Here is an 18,747-nt window from a genome sequence, read left to right as displayed (position 1 = left end):
GGAGAGAGAACATACAACAAAAGCCCACAGGCTGGATTTGAACCCCGGTCACTGTGACTGGGGCTACACTACATGATCCCCTTTCAAACATGCCACTCTGCAGTTACCCTGAGGGACCCGGGTGTGGCGCTGTAGCTATATGTATGAACGGGTGTTATGCCGAGAAATGCCTCCCCACCTCACGGGAGCGCGCACGTGTCTCCTCCTGTCACAGCACGCCCCTGTACAGAGCACGCCCACCTGCGAGAAACGATTGAGAACGGAAGAATTAAAATACTAAACATAACCGTTGTGTCAGTCGTCATGTTCAAAGTTTTTAAACTTAATCTAACGTTACTTCTCGCTCTACGCGCGACGGAGGTATATTATATAGCTATATATAAATAAAAAAAAAGGGAAAAAAAACTTCAGCGTCGTCTTCCGGCTTCAGCACTGAGGTCTGGGGTGCGTTCGTTATTGCTTTAGTGGTTGTTGCTGCACCCAGCCGGTCAGGGGCGAAAATATGGGCAAAATGTACCGATCAACTAAACGAGCGCCCCCACACATTCTAACAGGAAGCCGGTGGTGTGAGAGGATACACGATTGGTTCGTTTTCTTTAGCTGGCTAAAACGTCATCATTTACCCGCGAACACACATGTACTAGCGTTTGGCGCGATTCAACTGTGAAGAAGAAGCTTCATCACCTAATCGGTAATGTTATGATAAGTCACACCATTTCACCGTTATCACGATTAGCTAAATCACGCAGATTCTCATGGTCTTGTTCTTCGTGTAGGTTTCTCAAACGTTGGCTAACGACGTTAACGTTATTCTGTTGACCTAGCTAACCTAGTTAGTGACTGGCTGTATAACGTTATTGTTATTGTAGTCTCGCTGGTCAGCCTCCCCTTGTTATTGTAGCTAGATAGTGAGCTAAATCGGGGTTAGACTTACCAATCTGTAACCAAACTAAACGGTGTCTAAAGTCTCCTTGCGGTGTGCAGCTGGTCTGTTCTTTGTAGCTGTTACGTGACAAGGAAGATAGATAGCACTAGGCACTCGTCAAAGCTGGGGAGTGGGGACCAAAACACAACCTGCTAACATCAGCCATTATCAGCAGTGGCCTAGTGCCGACAGGAACCTTGTGAGTTTGAGTATTTCATGACATGTTTTGCTTCCCTGGTAAGTAAGTAGGTAGAAAACTTTAATGTCCTCCAAGGAGGCAATTTGTTGTACAACACACACATTACATGAGGACAGAGACACATTAAAATGACACAACAAAAACCATAAAAATAATCTATAGCAGTCGATAATACGACAATATAGGCCTACTGTGCATATCCATAACATATTGCATACTGCCCATTGCTGATGACCAGCTACATTCTCAATCTCATAATCATAATAAAAACAACAATAACCATACTAATAATAATAATAATAGAAAATAAAAACATCAGATTCCCTCTATCTTGGTTTCCACATCTTCCACATCACGTCTTATTTAGTTGACTGATTGACATGAGGGTAAATTAATGTTTTGATCTATTGTTTGTGATCTTGGGGTATGTTTACCTCCGACCACTAGAAGGGAGTAGCTGAAACTCTGCAGACAGTGGATGGGATGTGTCTGAGCAGACCATGTCTGCCTTCAGGTTCAGCCTAGTCCAGTACAGGTCGGCCTGCTGTTCTATTGCCCCATGATTTTCCCACAGATCTTAACAATCTTTCCCAATGGAATGTCTGTACCAACATACAATACAATAACAAAGAATACTCTCTGGGAAAGTGGGAAAACAAATATCCCTCCCCCAAAAACAACAACAACTACTACTGTATCTCTGAACTCTCTCTCTTTAAATCACACACATTTAGGCTATTCTATGGGACCTCCTTTTGATCACGTATGTAATAACTAATGTCATATCTTTTCACTGCCATTCACTGAGCCTCCCCTGAAACTGTTTGGAGCCTCCCCTGGGAAGGCCCGCCTCCCACTTTGAAAACCCCATGCTCTATTTGGAATGGTGGAGTTGATCTTCACATCCCAGCATGGTGACTAACTGCCCCATAACATGTTGCTTTTGTCTCACCTTCAGGCGCCATGCAGTTTTCCAGCAGGAGGAAGAAGATCATTCTCAACCCTCAGACAGAGCTCTATGGACACTGTCTGCAGTTCTATGGGCAGCCTCCCCTCGAGAACATATCGCTCACCGAATTCGAGACATTTGCTGTGGAAAGATTGAAATGTAAGCCCTAAGCTGTCATGTTAGTCTGATATTTAAATGTCTACTGGGCGAGGGTGTATGATGTTGAGAGACCCAAAACACCTTACGACCCCAGATAACATCACTGATGACGCGTCCTAGCGCATGCTGTAGTATGTATTTGAGAACATATATGCGATTATATACTCTCAAGCATACGTAGTAGATGGTAAACAGTGTGTCCTTTTTTCTACCATCATACAATGCAGTTTGTTCAACCTTTCTCATTACTGTTTACAATGCCATCTTTCAATGGTATTGCAGTGTTGAAGACGGTGGAGAACTTGGGAGTGAGCTTTGTGAAAACATCTGAGCAGTACTCAAAGAAACTGGATACTGAGTTTTCAAATCTGAACTTTCCTTACAGAACGGAGGCAGTAAGTATGTTTCGCTTTTAACACGGCATGCATTTACGATCTAGTGCTCGCTGATCTCAACTCCTACCCAGAAGCTACGTAGCGGTAGCACAGTGTTTCCTGTTATTTACCAGTGATTGGCCTTCAAAGCAAGCTAACCACCACTGCCTTGAGAAAATGTAAAATAATAATAAATAAATAAATAATAAAAAGCTGTATTATTACAATTGCGCTGTATTGGATCAGTGTTTAATATACTTCTATCATAATGAACCATCCATATTAAAACAGTTTTAACACAGTAACTTAAAACTGGAATCAAAATAATATGGAGATCAAAAGGGGGACCAAAACCAAAATTGCCCCCCAGCACCACAACAAAAAATGATGAAGAAGTAGTAAGAGATGAAAACTTCTCAGTTGTGTCGTGAAAAATCTCAGTATTGAAAATGTGCTCTTTAAACCCATGAAGGATGATAAAAAGCCTCAGAGCGGACCGAGTGAGTATGAGAAACGAAGAAAGGACCATATCTCCCACTTCATTCTCAGGCTGGCCTACTGCCAAACGTAAGTGATTAAGTCTTAGCATCTCTACTGAATGTGATCATGTTTGCTTCTATGTATTTCTGGCTGTCTGATCATTGAATTACGTTTGTTGCCTGGTTGGAGGACGAGCATATTGATGGATGTATGTATGACTGTCAGTGCGTGCCCTTCCCCCTTCCTGCTTGTGTGTGTGTGGATTATTTCCAGGGTGAGGAACAAACCCGTCTTTATTTGTCACACGACAACCCAACACACTCATGCAGCACCACACACACACACACTCACACTCATGCCGACGGTGGCCGGTGAAATCTAGTCTCTGCATTTACCCCATCCAGGCTTGACCTTCCTCTGGGGGGCAGGCCAGGAGCAGCAGTGGGCAGCTTTCTTAGTGTACAGTGCCCGGGGACCATCTTTGGTTGTAGTCTGTCGTCACTGGTCAGATGACGATCTTCTGCATGTTTTTAATGGGGGTCCATAGCCCATTAATGTTGAATGGAGGAACCTCAGGGGAGCATGGGGAGGAGAACATGCAAATTCCACACAGAAAGGCCCTTTTGGTGAGATAGCCCACTTGGGCAGTGGGCACTGGGGGGGGTGTGTGTGTGTGTGTGTGTGTGTGTGTGTGTGTGTGTGTGTGTGTGTGTGTGTGTGTGTGTGTGTGTGTGTGTGTGTGTGTGTGTGTGTGTGTGTGTGTGTGTGTGTGTGTGTGTGTGTGTGTGTGTGTGTGTGTGTGTGTGTGTGTGTGTGTGTGTGTGTGTGTGTGTGTGGGGCACACCCTCAGCATCCCAGGTGGGAATCGAACCCAGGACCTTCTAGCTGTGAGGCGACCGCTCTACCCCTGAGCCATACGTGTATATATACTGTGTGTGTGTGTGTGTATAATTCATAAAAACTGCAACCGAACAGAAGTTTTTATTTCCAATTTGATCTTAAAGGGAGGATCTGAGGCGGTGGTTTATACAACAGGAAGTTGACCTTTTCCGCTACCGCTTCAATGACCTGTCTGCAAGATACAAACTTGAATTTATGCATCTAAATAACCTGCAGTATGATACGGTGAGTCCCTTTTTGCGTGTGTCTATTTTAATACCATTTATTTAAATGTGGCCTTGACAAAGCGTTGATTGCCATTTCAGTTTTCCATCATGTTTTCTCTTCACCTCACAATTAGTCACTGAACACGGGCTTAATTTCCTAACGAGGTGAACGTATTAGAGAGCCTTTTAAATAACGAGGTGAACGTATTAGAAGGACTTAACGAACTCTCAAAACAATGCGTTCAGTCGATGAATGTTTCCCTTGGCCTCAACCTTCAAAGTTTGAACATCTCTGGCTTCCCTGAACTCCATCATCTTCATCAATGTCCTTCCAGATCGGTCTGGAGGAGAAGAAGACTATGTCGGATAAACTCGTCAACTCCAGTTACGCCGTGAGTGGAATCACCGTGGAGGACCAGGACTTCTACAAAGTGAGTAAATCGTCTCTCCATTGCGCCTGCTTAACAATGTTTGGTACTTTTAACTGAGAAAGTGTAGCATGAGGAACCTTATAAATGATTCGTGGTTGACAGTAATTTGTTGTTTGGGAAACATGGTCTTGAAGAGAAAATCCTCCCTAAAACATATTGCAGATATGAATTTCGCAATTTCCTATGATTTTTTACTTTATGCATGGGCTGTTTATCAAAATATGTATTTATGAACAACCTCCTAAGTTTTTTTTTTTTTTTTTTTTTTTTTTTTTTTTTTTTTTACAACCTCCTAAGTTAGAGAAGCAAACCTTGAATCTGTGATGTCATCAAGACAGTGAAAATGGTCCAACTTTGTATCTTTATGGAATGTTTGAAATGTTATATTGGTGTGTAACAGATGAGAGCAGAACACGTTCCCATGTCGTTACAGTCCATTCAGTATTGTTGGAGAAAAATATAAGTTCCATTGCCATTTCCTAATCAATAAGCTATAATTGCATACACATAATTAATGCTATAAACGATGACATGACATACACATTATGACATGACATCTGACATATAGATTCACCCATGACATCTCACAAATGCATATTTGCACTATGCAGAGACACATAACTAGCTTATCAAGCAGGAGATTTCTCCCCTTTGCTCTGGCCTTCAGAAACTCAGCATGACAATGGCCATGAGACAGGAACACTTGCTGATACAGACAGGAGCCTGCACGGCACACACCCCCCCCTCTCTGCCTTTTCCTCCTCTGCCTATAAATCTATGTTACACTGTCGGCCATATTGCTGAATATTTGACTCTGTATGACATATCAGAATTGTGTACATTGAGGTTCAGCCCTCTGTCAATATACATGTATTGCAGAGAATGTAAGCTATTAAATATACTTTTGTGTTAAACAGTCCTGGACTCAAGGCTCAATTCATTTGGTATTAGATAAGCTGTGATATACATTTACATATACATTTAAGCGGATGTATAGAATTCTATTCTCTATCAAGTATCAACAGTCTTTTGAGGGCAACTTGTTCAGGCTCATAAATTTAGAAAGAACTGTCAAACAACATAGGAATAACATGCATTCTGTTTTGGAGTGGGGGGTTATGACACATTTAATGTAGCGCAGCAGGTAAGCTGACTACTTGGCTGAACTTGAAGTGTACTCGGAAAGTGCAGACCTTTGGCGAGGCCAATACTCCAGTCTGCTGCTATGATGGGGCAAGTTTTGTGAGTTGGATCACAGCCTATATATAATACATAAACGTCCTAACTTGCGAATCCATAAAAGTGCGATGAGAACGCATTATTTGGCCGCTGTATTTTTTATGGGGTCGGAGGTGGGCCGCGAAAACGTTTGCGACTTTCAGGTGGGCATGAGTTGGAAAAGTCACCTCTGCTATCCCTCGAGGCACGGCAGCAAATGCTTTGCGGACCGGCCAGCGGTCCACGACCCGAGGGTTGGGAACCACCGATGTAAGGAATTTCCCCTCGGGGATCAATAAAAGTACCTACCTACCATGTTGAACATCAGTAGAATAAGTTTGAATCCTTAACTCACAGGCCATAGTGCCTTGATAATATTCCTCTGACCATAGAGACACTGCATGAAATAGGCCACGCCCATCACGGGGGAAAAGCTCCGTTCATTTCCACACACCAGCGTCATTTTCCTTGAATTAAACATAGCTAAAAACTGCTGTGTGGTGGGGCTGCGCAGACAACAAATTAAAAAAAAAAAGTTTTTTTGTACTCCTGAGCAAAACAAGGAAGCCATTGAGAATTGGCGAGAAGAAAAATGTGGATGTTGCTGTCAATGAAGTGAGTTGGAGTGTTCATCTTCCGTATATACGATCTTTTTGTGCAACACCCGACCATGCACGCGACATAGGAGAACGCCAGGATTGGACGGGAGTTTGTGTTTTCCCCCGTTTTGGGCGTGGTTTCTGAATGATGACGCGCTCCGCAGTGTCTCTATACAATGCATTCATGCACATATGTTGAATCATAAAGTGTCCATCTTTTTCAATGCCTCAACCCTTGAGTTTTTCCTCTTCTTGTTCTATTTTAAAGGTTCCATTTCAGGATGCACTGGATCTGGTGCGAACAAGGAAAGTGTACCTGAAAGCAGGCTATGTGTACATCCCCCACCAGGACATTGTCACCATTGTTCTCAATGATTTCCGCACAAGGCTGTCTAAAGCTCTGGCAGTAAGTGTCCACATCACCATACAGAAAGCTACAACAATAAGACCTATATCTACAGCTCATGACACACTTAAGTTACAACTAGAACACAAATGTAACTTTATGGTATCTATGTGTACATGTGGAGGCTGTTCTAGAAATAGATTACCGGTATATACTGTAGAACACTGGCTCCATCAAGGAAACAATAGAAGTGCAACCGTGACTGTTCCCTTTAATGCCCTGGGAGAACTCTGAGAAGTGCGACGTAATGATTACCGGTACTACATTACAATTACATCAATACATTTGTATTTTTGTAACAAATTAAATTGTCAGGAATGTTTCAATTTCAGTCTTTCAACAGATGTGATTCAAACAATGTGACTCGAAATGTAGCAGCATTCATTTCCTCTTCAGTCCATGTGTTGGCATGACTAAAAACTAGGGGTGTCACGATACACTAATTTCACGATACGATACGATACACGATATTGGGTTCACGATAACGATACGATACGATATTTTAACAATATTCTTTTTAACAAAAGTAAATAATTTTTATGTATTTATTTATCATTTATTTAACCATGTGAGTCCCGTTGAAATCGAAACCTCTTTTCAAGGGAGCCCTGGGAAAATACTGGAAAAATAGTCTTTCATTTGAAATACACAAAATACAAAACAAATGCTGTTTTTGGAAGTTGTTATTATAATAACTATAAAACAACATGGAAGATAATGCTTCTCTTGCAATAGAATGTGTCACACTGTCACAACCTACCGGTAAATGTTTGTTGCATGGTGAAAGAAAAATAAAGTATACAATCTATTTGTTAAATAACTCATGCTCAATGGTCCCTAAACTTATGTAATCTTATGTACCCCTTGAGCTGTTTTGCCATGCCAGTAGTAGTAGTCTACCCCCTCACTCATGCGTGTTGATTCTGCTAAATTTGTTCTATTATTATTCAGGAGGAAAAAAAAAAAATGTTTTAACGATATCATTTTTTTCTGACGATACGCATATCGTGACGTTTCGATATCGCGATATATCGTGCGACGAAATATCGTGACACCCCTACTAAAAACACACTGTACTCTCCTGCATGCATGACGTGTGGAGCTGACTCTCGGCCCTTGACTGCCCCCTTGCTGCAACCCACTGAAGTCACTCAGACATGGCTTTGTTGTTGTGCTGTGATTATTGTCCCATTTTCTTAATTGCTGCAAATAACCTGAAATGTTGACTTGATTTGTTGTAACTATGTTTCATCCTGTGACCTGAGACTTGAGTCCCCGTGACTCATGTGGTGGCGGCCATGTTTGTTTTGTGTGCAGCTGACAGCTCGCTCTCTGCCAGCAGTGCACTCCGATGAACGACTCCAACCTCTGCTGAACCACCTCAGGTATTTGGCATGATTAGAAGCATTAGCTTGGCTTGCCTCTGCTGTATATCATGTATTTGGACTCACTCGACTCTGTATTGTAACACCCGCAGCAAAGCAGTCATAGCATGCGATGGCCCAAGCTATTGGCTGTGATGCAGCAGGGCTCAAGTTTCAGGTGCATCCAGGCCTTTAATCTGTAGGGGCAGTGCCTCAGAACATCCATCAAATGAGATGAAATACGATCAAGGAATCTCTCCAGCCCTCCCATGCATGCTGTTTTTTTTAAGTCATAATCATTCATGCTAGGTAGCCTGGCATTTCAACCTCAGTACTGCAGGTGTCTCTCAGTACTGCAGGTGTGTCTCAGTACTGCAGGTGTGTCTCGAGGGGGAAACTCCCACACCTGTCATGTTTGCTGTTTTGACTCTGATGACACATGCAACATGCACTCTTACCCTCCCCCCCTGCAGATTTAAGTGTTGTTTCACCAATATGTTTCAGCCATGGCTCTTTATTAGCCTGACCTACACAACACAATGAAGTTTGATTGTGAGAAACTGTTAACACATTCACTGCCAGCCATTTTTCAATACTGTAGCTTCTGCCAAGGTTTTTTTTTTAGGATTCTGGCTCATCTTTCAAGAGCCGAGGATTCGTTTCTGTTAGGATTTTGTGAACACACAATATCTCAAAAGAACTAATAGAATGTGTGCTTTCTCCGTCTAAAAGAGTTAGTTTGTAGAGTTAGTAGTTATGTAAGCATTAGCAGTTGAATACAGCATGGTTTCAGCGTCAGAAAATTTATTCTGAGATAAACGGCTTTTTGTGAAATTCGATAGAACAGTCACTTTAACCATTCATTTTTGGCATCAGTAAGATGTCAGACATCTAAACAATAGTTTTGAACAGTAATTTCCTCCATAACAGCAGGAAACCCCTCTCTGCTTCAAACTCCTCCCTCCGTGGGCGTTCTCCTCCGCCCTCCTTGGCTCTGCAGCGGGTCTGTCACAAACGAGTTGCTGCTGCCTGGCTGCTGCCTGGCAGTCTGGATGGGGCTCGCTGGATGGGGCTCGCTCGTTTCTTGGCATTTCGGTTGAGAGCTCTGATGAAGCTCTTGCGATTCTGCGCTTATTTATGCTGCGTGTTTCAAAGTGTGCACCCAGTCTATTCTTGGAACCCCCACCGTTGCCACCGCTGTGCGTCAGTGCGAAAGCGAAAGCGTTTTCGCCATCCATTTTACAGTATGAGAACGGCTTCCTCGCGCTTTTCCCTGCAGTTTTGGCTCGCCTCTTCCTACTCTGGAGAGACATGTCGCCACTCAGTGGGTCGGTAAAATAGATTATACACATTCAATACCTCCAATATTTGTATAAAAGACGTAAAAGGGTTGGATCCACGTCCCACCGTCAAAAAAAAAAAAAAAAAAAAATTAAGCCGAGATATCTCGTCTTTGGCAGTCAACCGTTGGATTCTGTAAGCCGAGATATCTCGTCAATGGCAGTCAACGTGTTAAGTTACCTCCATGATAAAAAAGAATGTGAGGTTTTACACAAATTTGGCTTTAGAGATACTGTGTTTAATAATATAGCAAACTCAGTCTTACTTTTTTTAACTCATATTTGAATCTCTTTCTTTTTTTAGTCATGCCTATGTGGGACAGGATTACAGCATCCAGAAGAACGTTGGGAAAATCTCTTTGGAGCAGATTGATCAGGTGAGCAGCTTGATCAGGTGAGCAGATTGATCAGGTGAGCAGATTGATCAGGTGAGCAGCTTGATCAGGTGAGCAGATTGATCAGGTGAGCAGATTGATCAGGTGAGCAGCTTGATCAGGTGAGCAGATTGATCAGGTGAGCAGCTTGATCAGGTGAGCAGATTGATCAGGTGAGCAGATTGATCAGGTGAGCAGATTGATCAGGTGAGCAGATTGATCAGGTGAGCTTGATCAGGTGAACAGATTGATCAGGTGAGCTGGCATCTTGGAATGTCACAAGTCTTCTTTTCATCGTCACCTTGCCATCGATGGAGAAGGCATATTTTAGAAGAGGGGAACTGAAGGCTGAAGAGTTCTCATGTTATCATGATGACACCGTCCCTACCTTTTTACTGCATCAAGAACTATGAGTCCTCTTTCAACAAAAAGTGTAGGCCAACTTCCTACCCATGAACTATTGTGCCATGTTATTTATCGATGTATGAATAGGCCTACATGAAAGAGCCAGAATGGCTCTTTCGATAGTAAAGGTTGCCCACCCCAGGTGTAGGGGGAATGTGGGGATGGGAAAAAAATGCTGGTGGTGGTGGTGGGCGTGGCATCACGGGCCTCCCAGCGGTCTCATGTTTTAACCATTTCCTGTTGTCTTCCTCTTCCTGTTGTCTTCCTCTAGCTTTCAGGAAAGTCCTTCCCACTATGTATGAGGCAGCTCCACCAGGCCTTGAGAGAGAACCACCATCTCCGCCATGGTGGCCGCTTGCAGTACGGCCTCTTCCTCAAAGGCGTCGGCCTCTCTCTGGAACAGGCCATTCAGTTCTGGAGATCAGAGTTCACTAAGGGCAAGGTGGATGGAGACAAGGTAATGTTGCTAGCGTAACAGTCCACTAAGGGCAATGGAGACAAGGTCCTGATATCGCCGTGTTGGCGTCGTTCCTGGACCAACGTTTTTTCCTAGTACGGGCCGGGAAAACCTGTTGTCACAGCTGACGTGATGTACGACATGTCTGTTGTCACCCCAACCTTGTCTCTCTTACGCTCTCATCCTCACTAATGCCTTCTCTCTCTCTCTCTCTCTCTCACACACACTCTCCCCCCCCCCCCACTCTCTCTCTCTCTCACACACACACACTCTCTCTCTCTCACACACACACACACACACACACACACACTCTCTCGCTCTCTCTAGTTTGACAAAGCCTATTCCTACAGCATCCGACACATGTACGGGAAGGAAGGCAGGCGGGCAGACTACACCCCCTACAGCTGCATGAAGGTGATTTTGTCAAACTCACCCAGCCAAGGCGACCATCATGGTGAGTGAAAGGCTGTGAAGTGGCTGTTACAGATGTGACAAGCTGCTCTGTTACAGAGGTGACAAGCTGCTCCGCTGTCATCATGAGCCTTCTTAGTTGATCAGTTGGCAGCTGTGACACAAGTGACTACACCTTGTCATCAGCATAATGTTGTATAGTTGAAACAAACAAAGCCCACATACTCAATTGTATATATATAGACATGTAGGGATGCACCGATACCACTTTTTTGCAGAACGAGTACTTACATGTGATACCGAGTACTGATACGAGTACTTAATTAGGGATCAGCAGATTTTCTGTATGCCTTTTAAGCATATGTTTAATTAAAAGAGAACTTGTCGACATTATGGTTTTTAGTCATTTTCATTTAGTTTATTTACGTTTTACAAGATTACATTTGATTGATTACATCTGGACCTTGAATTCACCATCAAAACAACACAACCTGATGGCCGGTGTAGAGGGGAAATCTATTTTTAGGCTGTGCTTTTAGGTTAACAACACGTTGCATGCCGTAAAAGTGGTATCTGGTGCGGTCGTGTCCGTATCGGACCCGTATCGGACCCATACCGTAAATTAGGCCAGTATCGGACCCGATACCGGTATGCATCCCTGATGATATGCATGTTTGGTGTCCTCCCATCAGTGCTACATGTATGACTAAACGTTGTTTTCTTTCCATCTGTTTTGCAGGATGTCCGTTCAGACACAACGACCCCGAGCTGCTGAAGCAGAAACTTCAGGTTTATAAGGTCTCTCCCAGTGGGATCAATCAGGTGTGTGATGCCTCCAGGCTCTGACTGGCACCGCTGCCCCCTGGGGGCTTTTTATAATCTTACACTTCTGCTCTCATTCTATTTTATTTCACCTTTATTTCACCAGGTTTTGTCCCATTGAGATTCAAATCTCTTTTACAGGAGAGATCTGGCCGAGGATGCCACCAGCACTTAGTTTCAGACACAAAATAAAAGCTCACAAAAGACAGTCAGAGTGCAATAGGCTACGACAAGGGTGCGGGGGAAAATACAATCAAATGATCAATTAAAACATTAAAACAAGAGTCAGATTCCTTGGACTTTACAATGCCTTTAAATTCAGTGAGACTAACTAGCTCCTGGATTTTAATCCCATTCTACAGGCTGTTTGTTGCAAGCAGAACACATAAAGACCTTGTTGCCCAAATCAATCTCAATCCTGAGACCGTAACCCAGACGTGATGAGAGTCGGTGCAGCGCTTCACAAACCGGGGCTGTTTGACAGAAAGACGTGCAAAATTCTGTGCTCAGATCAAATAAGAACGACACTTTTCAGTTATATAGTGCGAGGGCAAATCTTTGCTAGTTTCTAGCACTCACAATCTCCCCCTTTTTCTTTGAATGGCCACTGGGTCAGTACACCAAAGGACGTGTTTCAGTCGTGGGCCAGTGGTCATTACAAGAAAAGGGAGATTTTGAGTTCTAGAAACTAGCAAAGATTTGCCCTTGCAATATGACTTGGTCGTAAGATATGGCCCCTAGGACTCTTGTAGGAGTAGAGGGAACTATGAAGGAGCAAATACAGGGAGAACATCATCTCCCCTAAACCCGCCTCCTTTCCTGACCACACCCCCACCCAGCACCCACATCCCCCTAGCCACTCCCCCTAGCCACCCCTTGCATCCTGACTCTCCACGACCTACAGTACCTATCCATAGCTACTGCCCCTTTTCCCTAGCCACGCCCAGCCAGCCAGTGTTAGTCACCGTAACGTCATTTCTGTCCAAGTCACATTTAAATTGTATTACCACCAAGTTGCTAACCCTGATCTTTGGTCTTTCTCCATTTCTATCCTGCTGGTGACGTTTCCTCACAGATCCTGGAGTTGGTCAAAGGAATGCACTATCAGCTGGCGTGCCAGAAGTACTTTGAGTTGACGCACAATGTAAGGACACGCTCTCATTTGAGGCTGGGGATTATTGGGGTTACCTGTGTCAGGCAACTCGTGCGTGACGGCTCTGGAGAGATCCACAACTGTCATCCTCACATTACCGTCATCAGCTGGCTGTTATAGCCGCTTAATCTTTATAGGTTTATTATAGCGTTTACATCTCCTTTGTCCCCCTGTGGGTGCCCCCATCCCCTCCCCCCGGTCCGTTTCTTGATTCTTGACTAGATGTTTTTATCTCCGCCTATGTGATGACGTAACCATCTAGGAAGACACCAGTGCTGATGAGCAGTTCTAAAACATCTAGAAAGACACCAGATGAGCAGTTCTAAAGCATCTAGAAAGACACCAGATGAGCGGTTCTAAAGCATGTCCTAGTCTTCCCCTTCACGTGGATAGCACTGGGAGGATGAGAATGTGCAGTTTAAGCACTCAGTGAAGTGAAGGTTTATCTTCAGTCTGCTGGAAACATTGCTATAGTAGCGATGGAGTTAACATCCTTGACATTTCAATCTGATCACAAATGCTGTGGTGTCCATAAACAAGACTTTCAGTCGCTGTAATTATTGAGTGGGGATACAATATGTTTCACGTGGTGAGTTTAGATGTCAGATTTCACAACACTCTGAGTTCATTCTACCTTGCTCTAACAACCGTGACTTTTCTAAATACAGAAGAATCAAGAATTTCTCCCGTCATATGTCCAATGAATTTGCATATATGTCCAATTAATTAATTTTGCATATGTCCAATGAATTAATTTTGCATATGTCCAATGAATTAATTTGCATATGAGAAGAGTATTAGAATCTTTAGACTCACATTTCCACAATACATATTGTGCACGGCACACGCTCGATTCCTAGGGTGGAGACTCTGTATGTGTAAGAAGTCTCATCGGTCTGGCGTTAACATGAGACTACATCTCCAGCAATTGAAAGTGCGCTTCCCATTTCCTCATGACCTTCCTCACCCCCGTGCTTTTGGTTGTGTGTGTCTAAGCAGGTCGAGGACTGTGGATTCTCTCTCAATCACCCAAACCAGTACTTCATCGAGAGCCAGAAGCTTCTGGGTGGAGGCAGGGAGACCAAGCGTGAGCCGGAGACTCCACAGAGGGCACAGGGGAGTTCGGCCAGCCGAGGAGCCGGCGCGCCCCGCGAGGCGTCGGCAAACCCTGCCCAGGATCTGCCAGAGATGACGGAGGAACTGGACTCTTTCTTCCAAGATGCCTGAGGAAGTTCTGCTTTTGTAACATGAAAAATCATCAGGCATCGCCCATAAAGTCGTACAGTTTTAGGGGTTAATTGGTCAGGGTTTTTCTATATCCTGAGTTGAATCTTTAATATGTGAAATGTTTTCACCTTTTCAGTGGGAAAAAATGTCTTATAACCAACATGTTAAGTATTAAAATTTCATATCAATAATGTCTAAAGTGATTTGTTCAATTCTATTCTAGCAGACCTAGAGTTAAGTTTCATAGGATATTATTCTAACCTCAACATAAGAGCAATGTGCTCTCTTTTTTCTTTCTTTTCTATTCTACTAAGGCTCCTTGTTAAAACCAGCTGACACATTTGTATTCATTAGTGGCCGGGCCCGCCACTACTTGTATTTGCCAATATTATTCTTCTTCCAACTTCTCATGCATAAAAATATAACAAACTTTCCACAAATAGTCCTGATGGTGGCGCTACAACAACTGTCTAAAGTGTCAAACTTTGAATATTCATAACAAATCAGGCCAGTGGTAGTAAATCATAACTTAGATTGTTTCAAGAAAGCATTATTGATACTTAAAGTTTGAAGTGCTTAATTAACAATGAACTAATACATAGCTTTTCAGCTATAAACTCCTCAGTAAATGGATATATTTGAGAAAAATATATTGGGTCAAAAATATTTACTTTCTCTTAAGTAACTTAACTTTGGTGGAGGTGGTTGCTTAAACCTGCGTTAAAACTCTGGTGTCACTCCACATTTACTCTTCACGCTTTAGGGCAAGGTGTCACAATAGTCTACTGGAACCCCCCCCCCCCCCCCCCCCCCCCCCCCCCCCCCCCCCCCCCACACACACACACGCACCAGCTGTGTCTCACTGTCTATCACATGAAAGTGAGGCTTCCTTCAGGTACAATCAGGACGGTCTCAGCTTGGGTGGTGGTGGTGGTGGTTGCTTAAACCTGTGCTAAAACTCTGGTGTCATATCACTCCACATTTACTCTTTAGGCAATCCAACTCATTGAGCTAGTGGGTCATAATGCCTAAGAAGGGTTTTTCTCAGAGATGACCAGTTTTTCCTCTGGCTGTCAACTTTCAAGATGTACTGACTGTGGTGGTGGTGGAGCGGGAATCAAACCTGCCACGTGTATGTTCCCGCGTCTCTGTGGTCAAAAGTCATAAGGGCCTTTCTCTCTGTGTGGAGTTTGCATGTTCTCCCCGTGCTCCCCCAGGGGGTTCCTCCGTATATAACCCCCCCACTAAAAACATGCAGAAGATCAGATCGTCATCGTCATCCGACCAGTGACGACAACATCCGAAGTTGGTCCCCGGGCGCTGTACGAGAAAGCGACCACTGCTCTTGGCCTGCCCCCTGGAGGAAAGGACATGCCTGGATGGGTTAAATGCAGAGGACACTTTTCACCGGCCACCGTCAGCATGAGTGTGTTGTGGCCGCATGCATGTATTGTGGTGTTCGTGTGACAATAAAAGACGGGCTTGTCCCGTTACGAGAGAGTACGAGAGAGTTTTTTTTTTTTAAGTCCATCGCACCAGCAGCTCCCTTTTCTCTCTTTCATTTGGAAATTTCACCACTCAAGACTGACTGAGGCTCGAACCCACGACCTCAAAAGCATTTGCGACCTCAATAATGCTTAGCAGCATGCCAACTCAGTGCACCACCAGGTCAGACCTCTTAAGAGAGGTTTTCTCAGGACTTTAAATCACTCTTTCTCCTGGCTGTCAACATTGAATACTGACTGAGGATCGAACCCATGGCCTCAAAAGACACTGAGGATCGAACCCACAAGCGCCAAAGTGCTAAACAGCAATCCAACTCACTGAGCTACTGGGCCACAATGCCTAATGCAGGTTTTTCTCAGAGCGTATCACTTTTTCCCTCTGGCTGTTGACTTTCAAAATGTACTGACTGTGGTGGTGGAGCGGGAATCAAACCTGCCACAGACATGTCCCCCGTCTCTATGTGGTCAAAGGGTCCATCGCACCACCAAAAGTTCAGTCTTTGCACATCCTAGATTAGAACTCACAATCTCACAATCTGATGGCAGCTGACATACACAGTGAACCACAAAGGCACTGCCACTGATGCTGTATTTCTCTCTGTATGACTTTTGAAGTGTCTGGCTATAGGTCAAAATCTGGAAAAGGCTACTGTATATTTTAGCTTTTAGTCAATTTAGAAATAGTTAATTAGACTCGGTTATGGCAAGAGATTAATTTCTGGACTTCCAAACATCAATTTAGACTCTAGATCACCGTTCTAAATGGATTCAAAGCAACAATACAGTATAACAATTTCCTGGTTTCAGCCTAACTATTTATATAATTCATGCTCATTTCCAGTTTTGGCGATTAATTATCTCATTATGGTAATTACTCAAATTGCCCAACATGCAACTCTTACCAACTAAGTTGAATTTCATCCACTAGGCATAAATATGACATTTCAATCATAAAAGTTGATAAGAAACCACATTACTGGGTCCAAGAAATTTCCAGTAGACTATTGTGACACCTTGCCCTAAAGCCTAAAGAGTAAATGTGGAGTGACACCAGCGCAGGTGTAAGCAACCACCACCACCAAGCTGAATGTACCGATGTACCTGAAGGAAGCCTCACTTTCATGTGAGCGAGAGACCTTAAGAGAGAGTGAGAGAGAGAGAGAGAACAGAGGTCAGCCAAAATCCCACTGTAAAAAGTTTGACCTGTCTGGTTTAAAAAAAATTACATTTCAGCTGTCAATCAACATGCAACAAAATCCCGCACGCTGGATTTGTAGCAGGGTTACTGTGGAGGACTGAAGCTTCCATGGTAGACTACACACCACAAGCTGAATTTAACTGAATGTACTGTATGTAGGTTTAAGCAACCACCACCACCACCCCAAGCTGAATATCCTGACGGTACCTGAAGGAAGCCTGGCTTTTGTTTGAGTGAGTGACAGTGACAGGGAATGAGAGAGAGAGAGAGAACCAGAGTCAGGCCAAAGTCCCGCTGTAAAAAGTTTGACCTGTCTGGTTTTTAAAATGTTACATTTCAGCTGTCAATCAACATAAAGCTGGTGTGTGTGTGGGGGGGGGGGGGGAGGGGGGTTCATAAAGTCTCAGAGAAATTGAATGGTCAAAAAAAACTAAGATATGAGCTCTTCCTTTATGTTTTTTTAATTTCATGCTAATTTTATGCTTTATTGACAGACGTATCGTAAGAGGACACAGAAATGTGGGAGAGAGAGACAGAGAGAGAGAGAGGGGAAGGGGGGGGGGCGGTGACCACAGTGACCTGAACTGTGGGAGGACTGAGGCATACATGGTCAACTCAGTGTGCCACCAGGGGACACCTTCTGGTCTTAATTAATAATTACTTTATTGAATAGCCAATCAGTATCCAACAACCTGCTAGAGGTTTGAACTGGGTAAACTCGGTTTTCGGAAAAGCACAAATATGTGGGTTTTTACCATTGACAGTAAATAATGTATTTCATACAAATATTTATAAATTATAACACATCCCAGGTTAGAACCCACAACCTCTCCCTCTGATGGCAGCTGACATACACAGTGAACCACAAAGGCACTGCCACTGATGCTGTATTTCTCTCTGTATGACTTTTGAAGAGCCTGGCTATAGGTCAAAATCTGGAAAAGGCTACTGTATATTTGAGCTTTTAGTCAATTTAGAAATAGTTAAGTAGACTCGATGGAGGAGACATTGCAGCACTGCCCCGTCTTTAACATCACCAGCTGTTTACGCCGGGGATCACTGCACAAATCCGATTGTTGGGTACAAGTTGGGTAGCAGCATAATTACTAAAATAAATAAAACTAATAATATTGGTTGCATGGTCGAGGGTGAGGCCACATTAGCGTTCATACTGTATATAGCCTATTAAACTAAGGAACGTATGTGATTTATTTCATTGTCCGCTATCAAGAAGAGTAATTCAGTTGGTTAATGAAATCGCTGGGCTGGGCGCAGAGTGTTTGGTTTGGTGTGGGAGAAGGCAAGAGCTGTCAAAACGGAAGCCTCGCTCCTGGCCAATCACCGAGAGGCTGCCTGCTCCAGGCGCTTCGAGCACACTGGTCTTAAACACTACAGATCACTGGTAAACATGAGACTGGTATTTGTGAATATTGCAATATGTAGGAAAGTAGAACATGTAATGATTGATGGTCCTCACCAGTGTTGGGCAAATTATTTTCAAAAAGATACATATTTATTACAGTTAACAGTTCAAATATACAAGTTATAAAACAGTTATAATATTATTTTTCAAATATAAAGATAGTAAAAAAGACAAAATATTTTTTCAGAAAACAAGCTAATATTACTAAATACTTTCAACTTT

The 18,747-nt window shown here is 43.4% G+C and overlaps 1 protein-coding gene across 1 annotated transcript; it reads left to right on the top strand.

Annotated features, from left to right (window-relative positions):
• The first annotated feature begins 636 nt into the window (after window positions 1-636).
• On the top strand, window positions 637-14,569 carry prim2 (DNA primase subunit 2). Its single transcript, XM_083658193.1, has 14 exons — window positions 637-691; window positions 2,083-2,232; window positions 2,515-2,627; window positions 3,079-3,173; window positions 4,091-4,211; window positions 4,528-4,623; window positions 6,709-6,846; window positions 8,164-8,231; window positions 9,855-9,927; window positions 10,601-10,786; window positions 11,114-11,240; window positions 11,937-12,019; window positions 13,095-13,163; window positions 14,172-14,569. Exons 2-14 carry the CDS (start codon window positions 2,088-2,090, stop codon window positions 14,397-14,399), a joined length of 1,542 nt encoding a protein of 513 aa, XP_083514319.1. The 5' UTR covers window positions 637-691; window positions 2,083-2,087; the 3' UTR covers window positions 14,400-14,569.
• The last annotated feature ends 4,178 nt before the right edge of the window (window positions 14,570-18,747 follow it).

This window comes from Poromitra crassiceps (assembly GCF_964638095.1).
Source record: "Poromitra crassiceps genome assembly, chromosome: 22".
Lineage (NCBI taxonomy): Eukaryota > Metazoa > Chordata > Actinopteri > Beryciformes > Melamphaidae > Poromitra > Poromitra crassiceps.
The sequence above is the reverse complement of the archived record's forward strand: the minus strand, read 5'-3'. Positions and strand labels throughout refer to the sequence as shown.

Bases quoted from the DNA above. Each gene is read 5' to 3' on its own strand.
- prim2 (XM_083658193.1), top strand. From the start codon at position 2,088: ATGCAGTTTTCCAGCAGGAGGAAGAAGATCATTCTCAACCCTCAGACA. The intron at 2,628-3,078 runs GTAAGTATGTTT...AAACCCATGAAG, and splicing joins TTCCTTACAGAACGGAGGCA to GATGATAAAAAGCCTCAGAG. The intron at 13,164-14,171 runs GTAAGGACACGC...GTGTCTAAGCAG, and splicing joins ACTTTGAGTTGACGCACAAT to GTCGAGGACTGTGGATTCTC.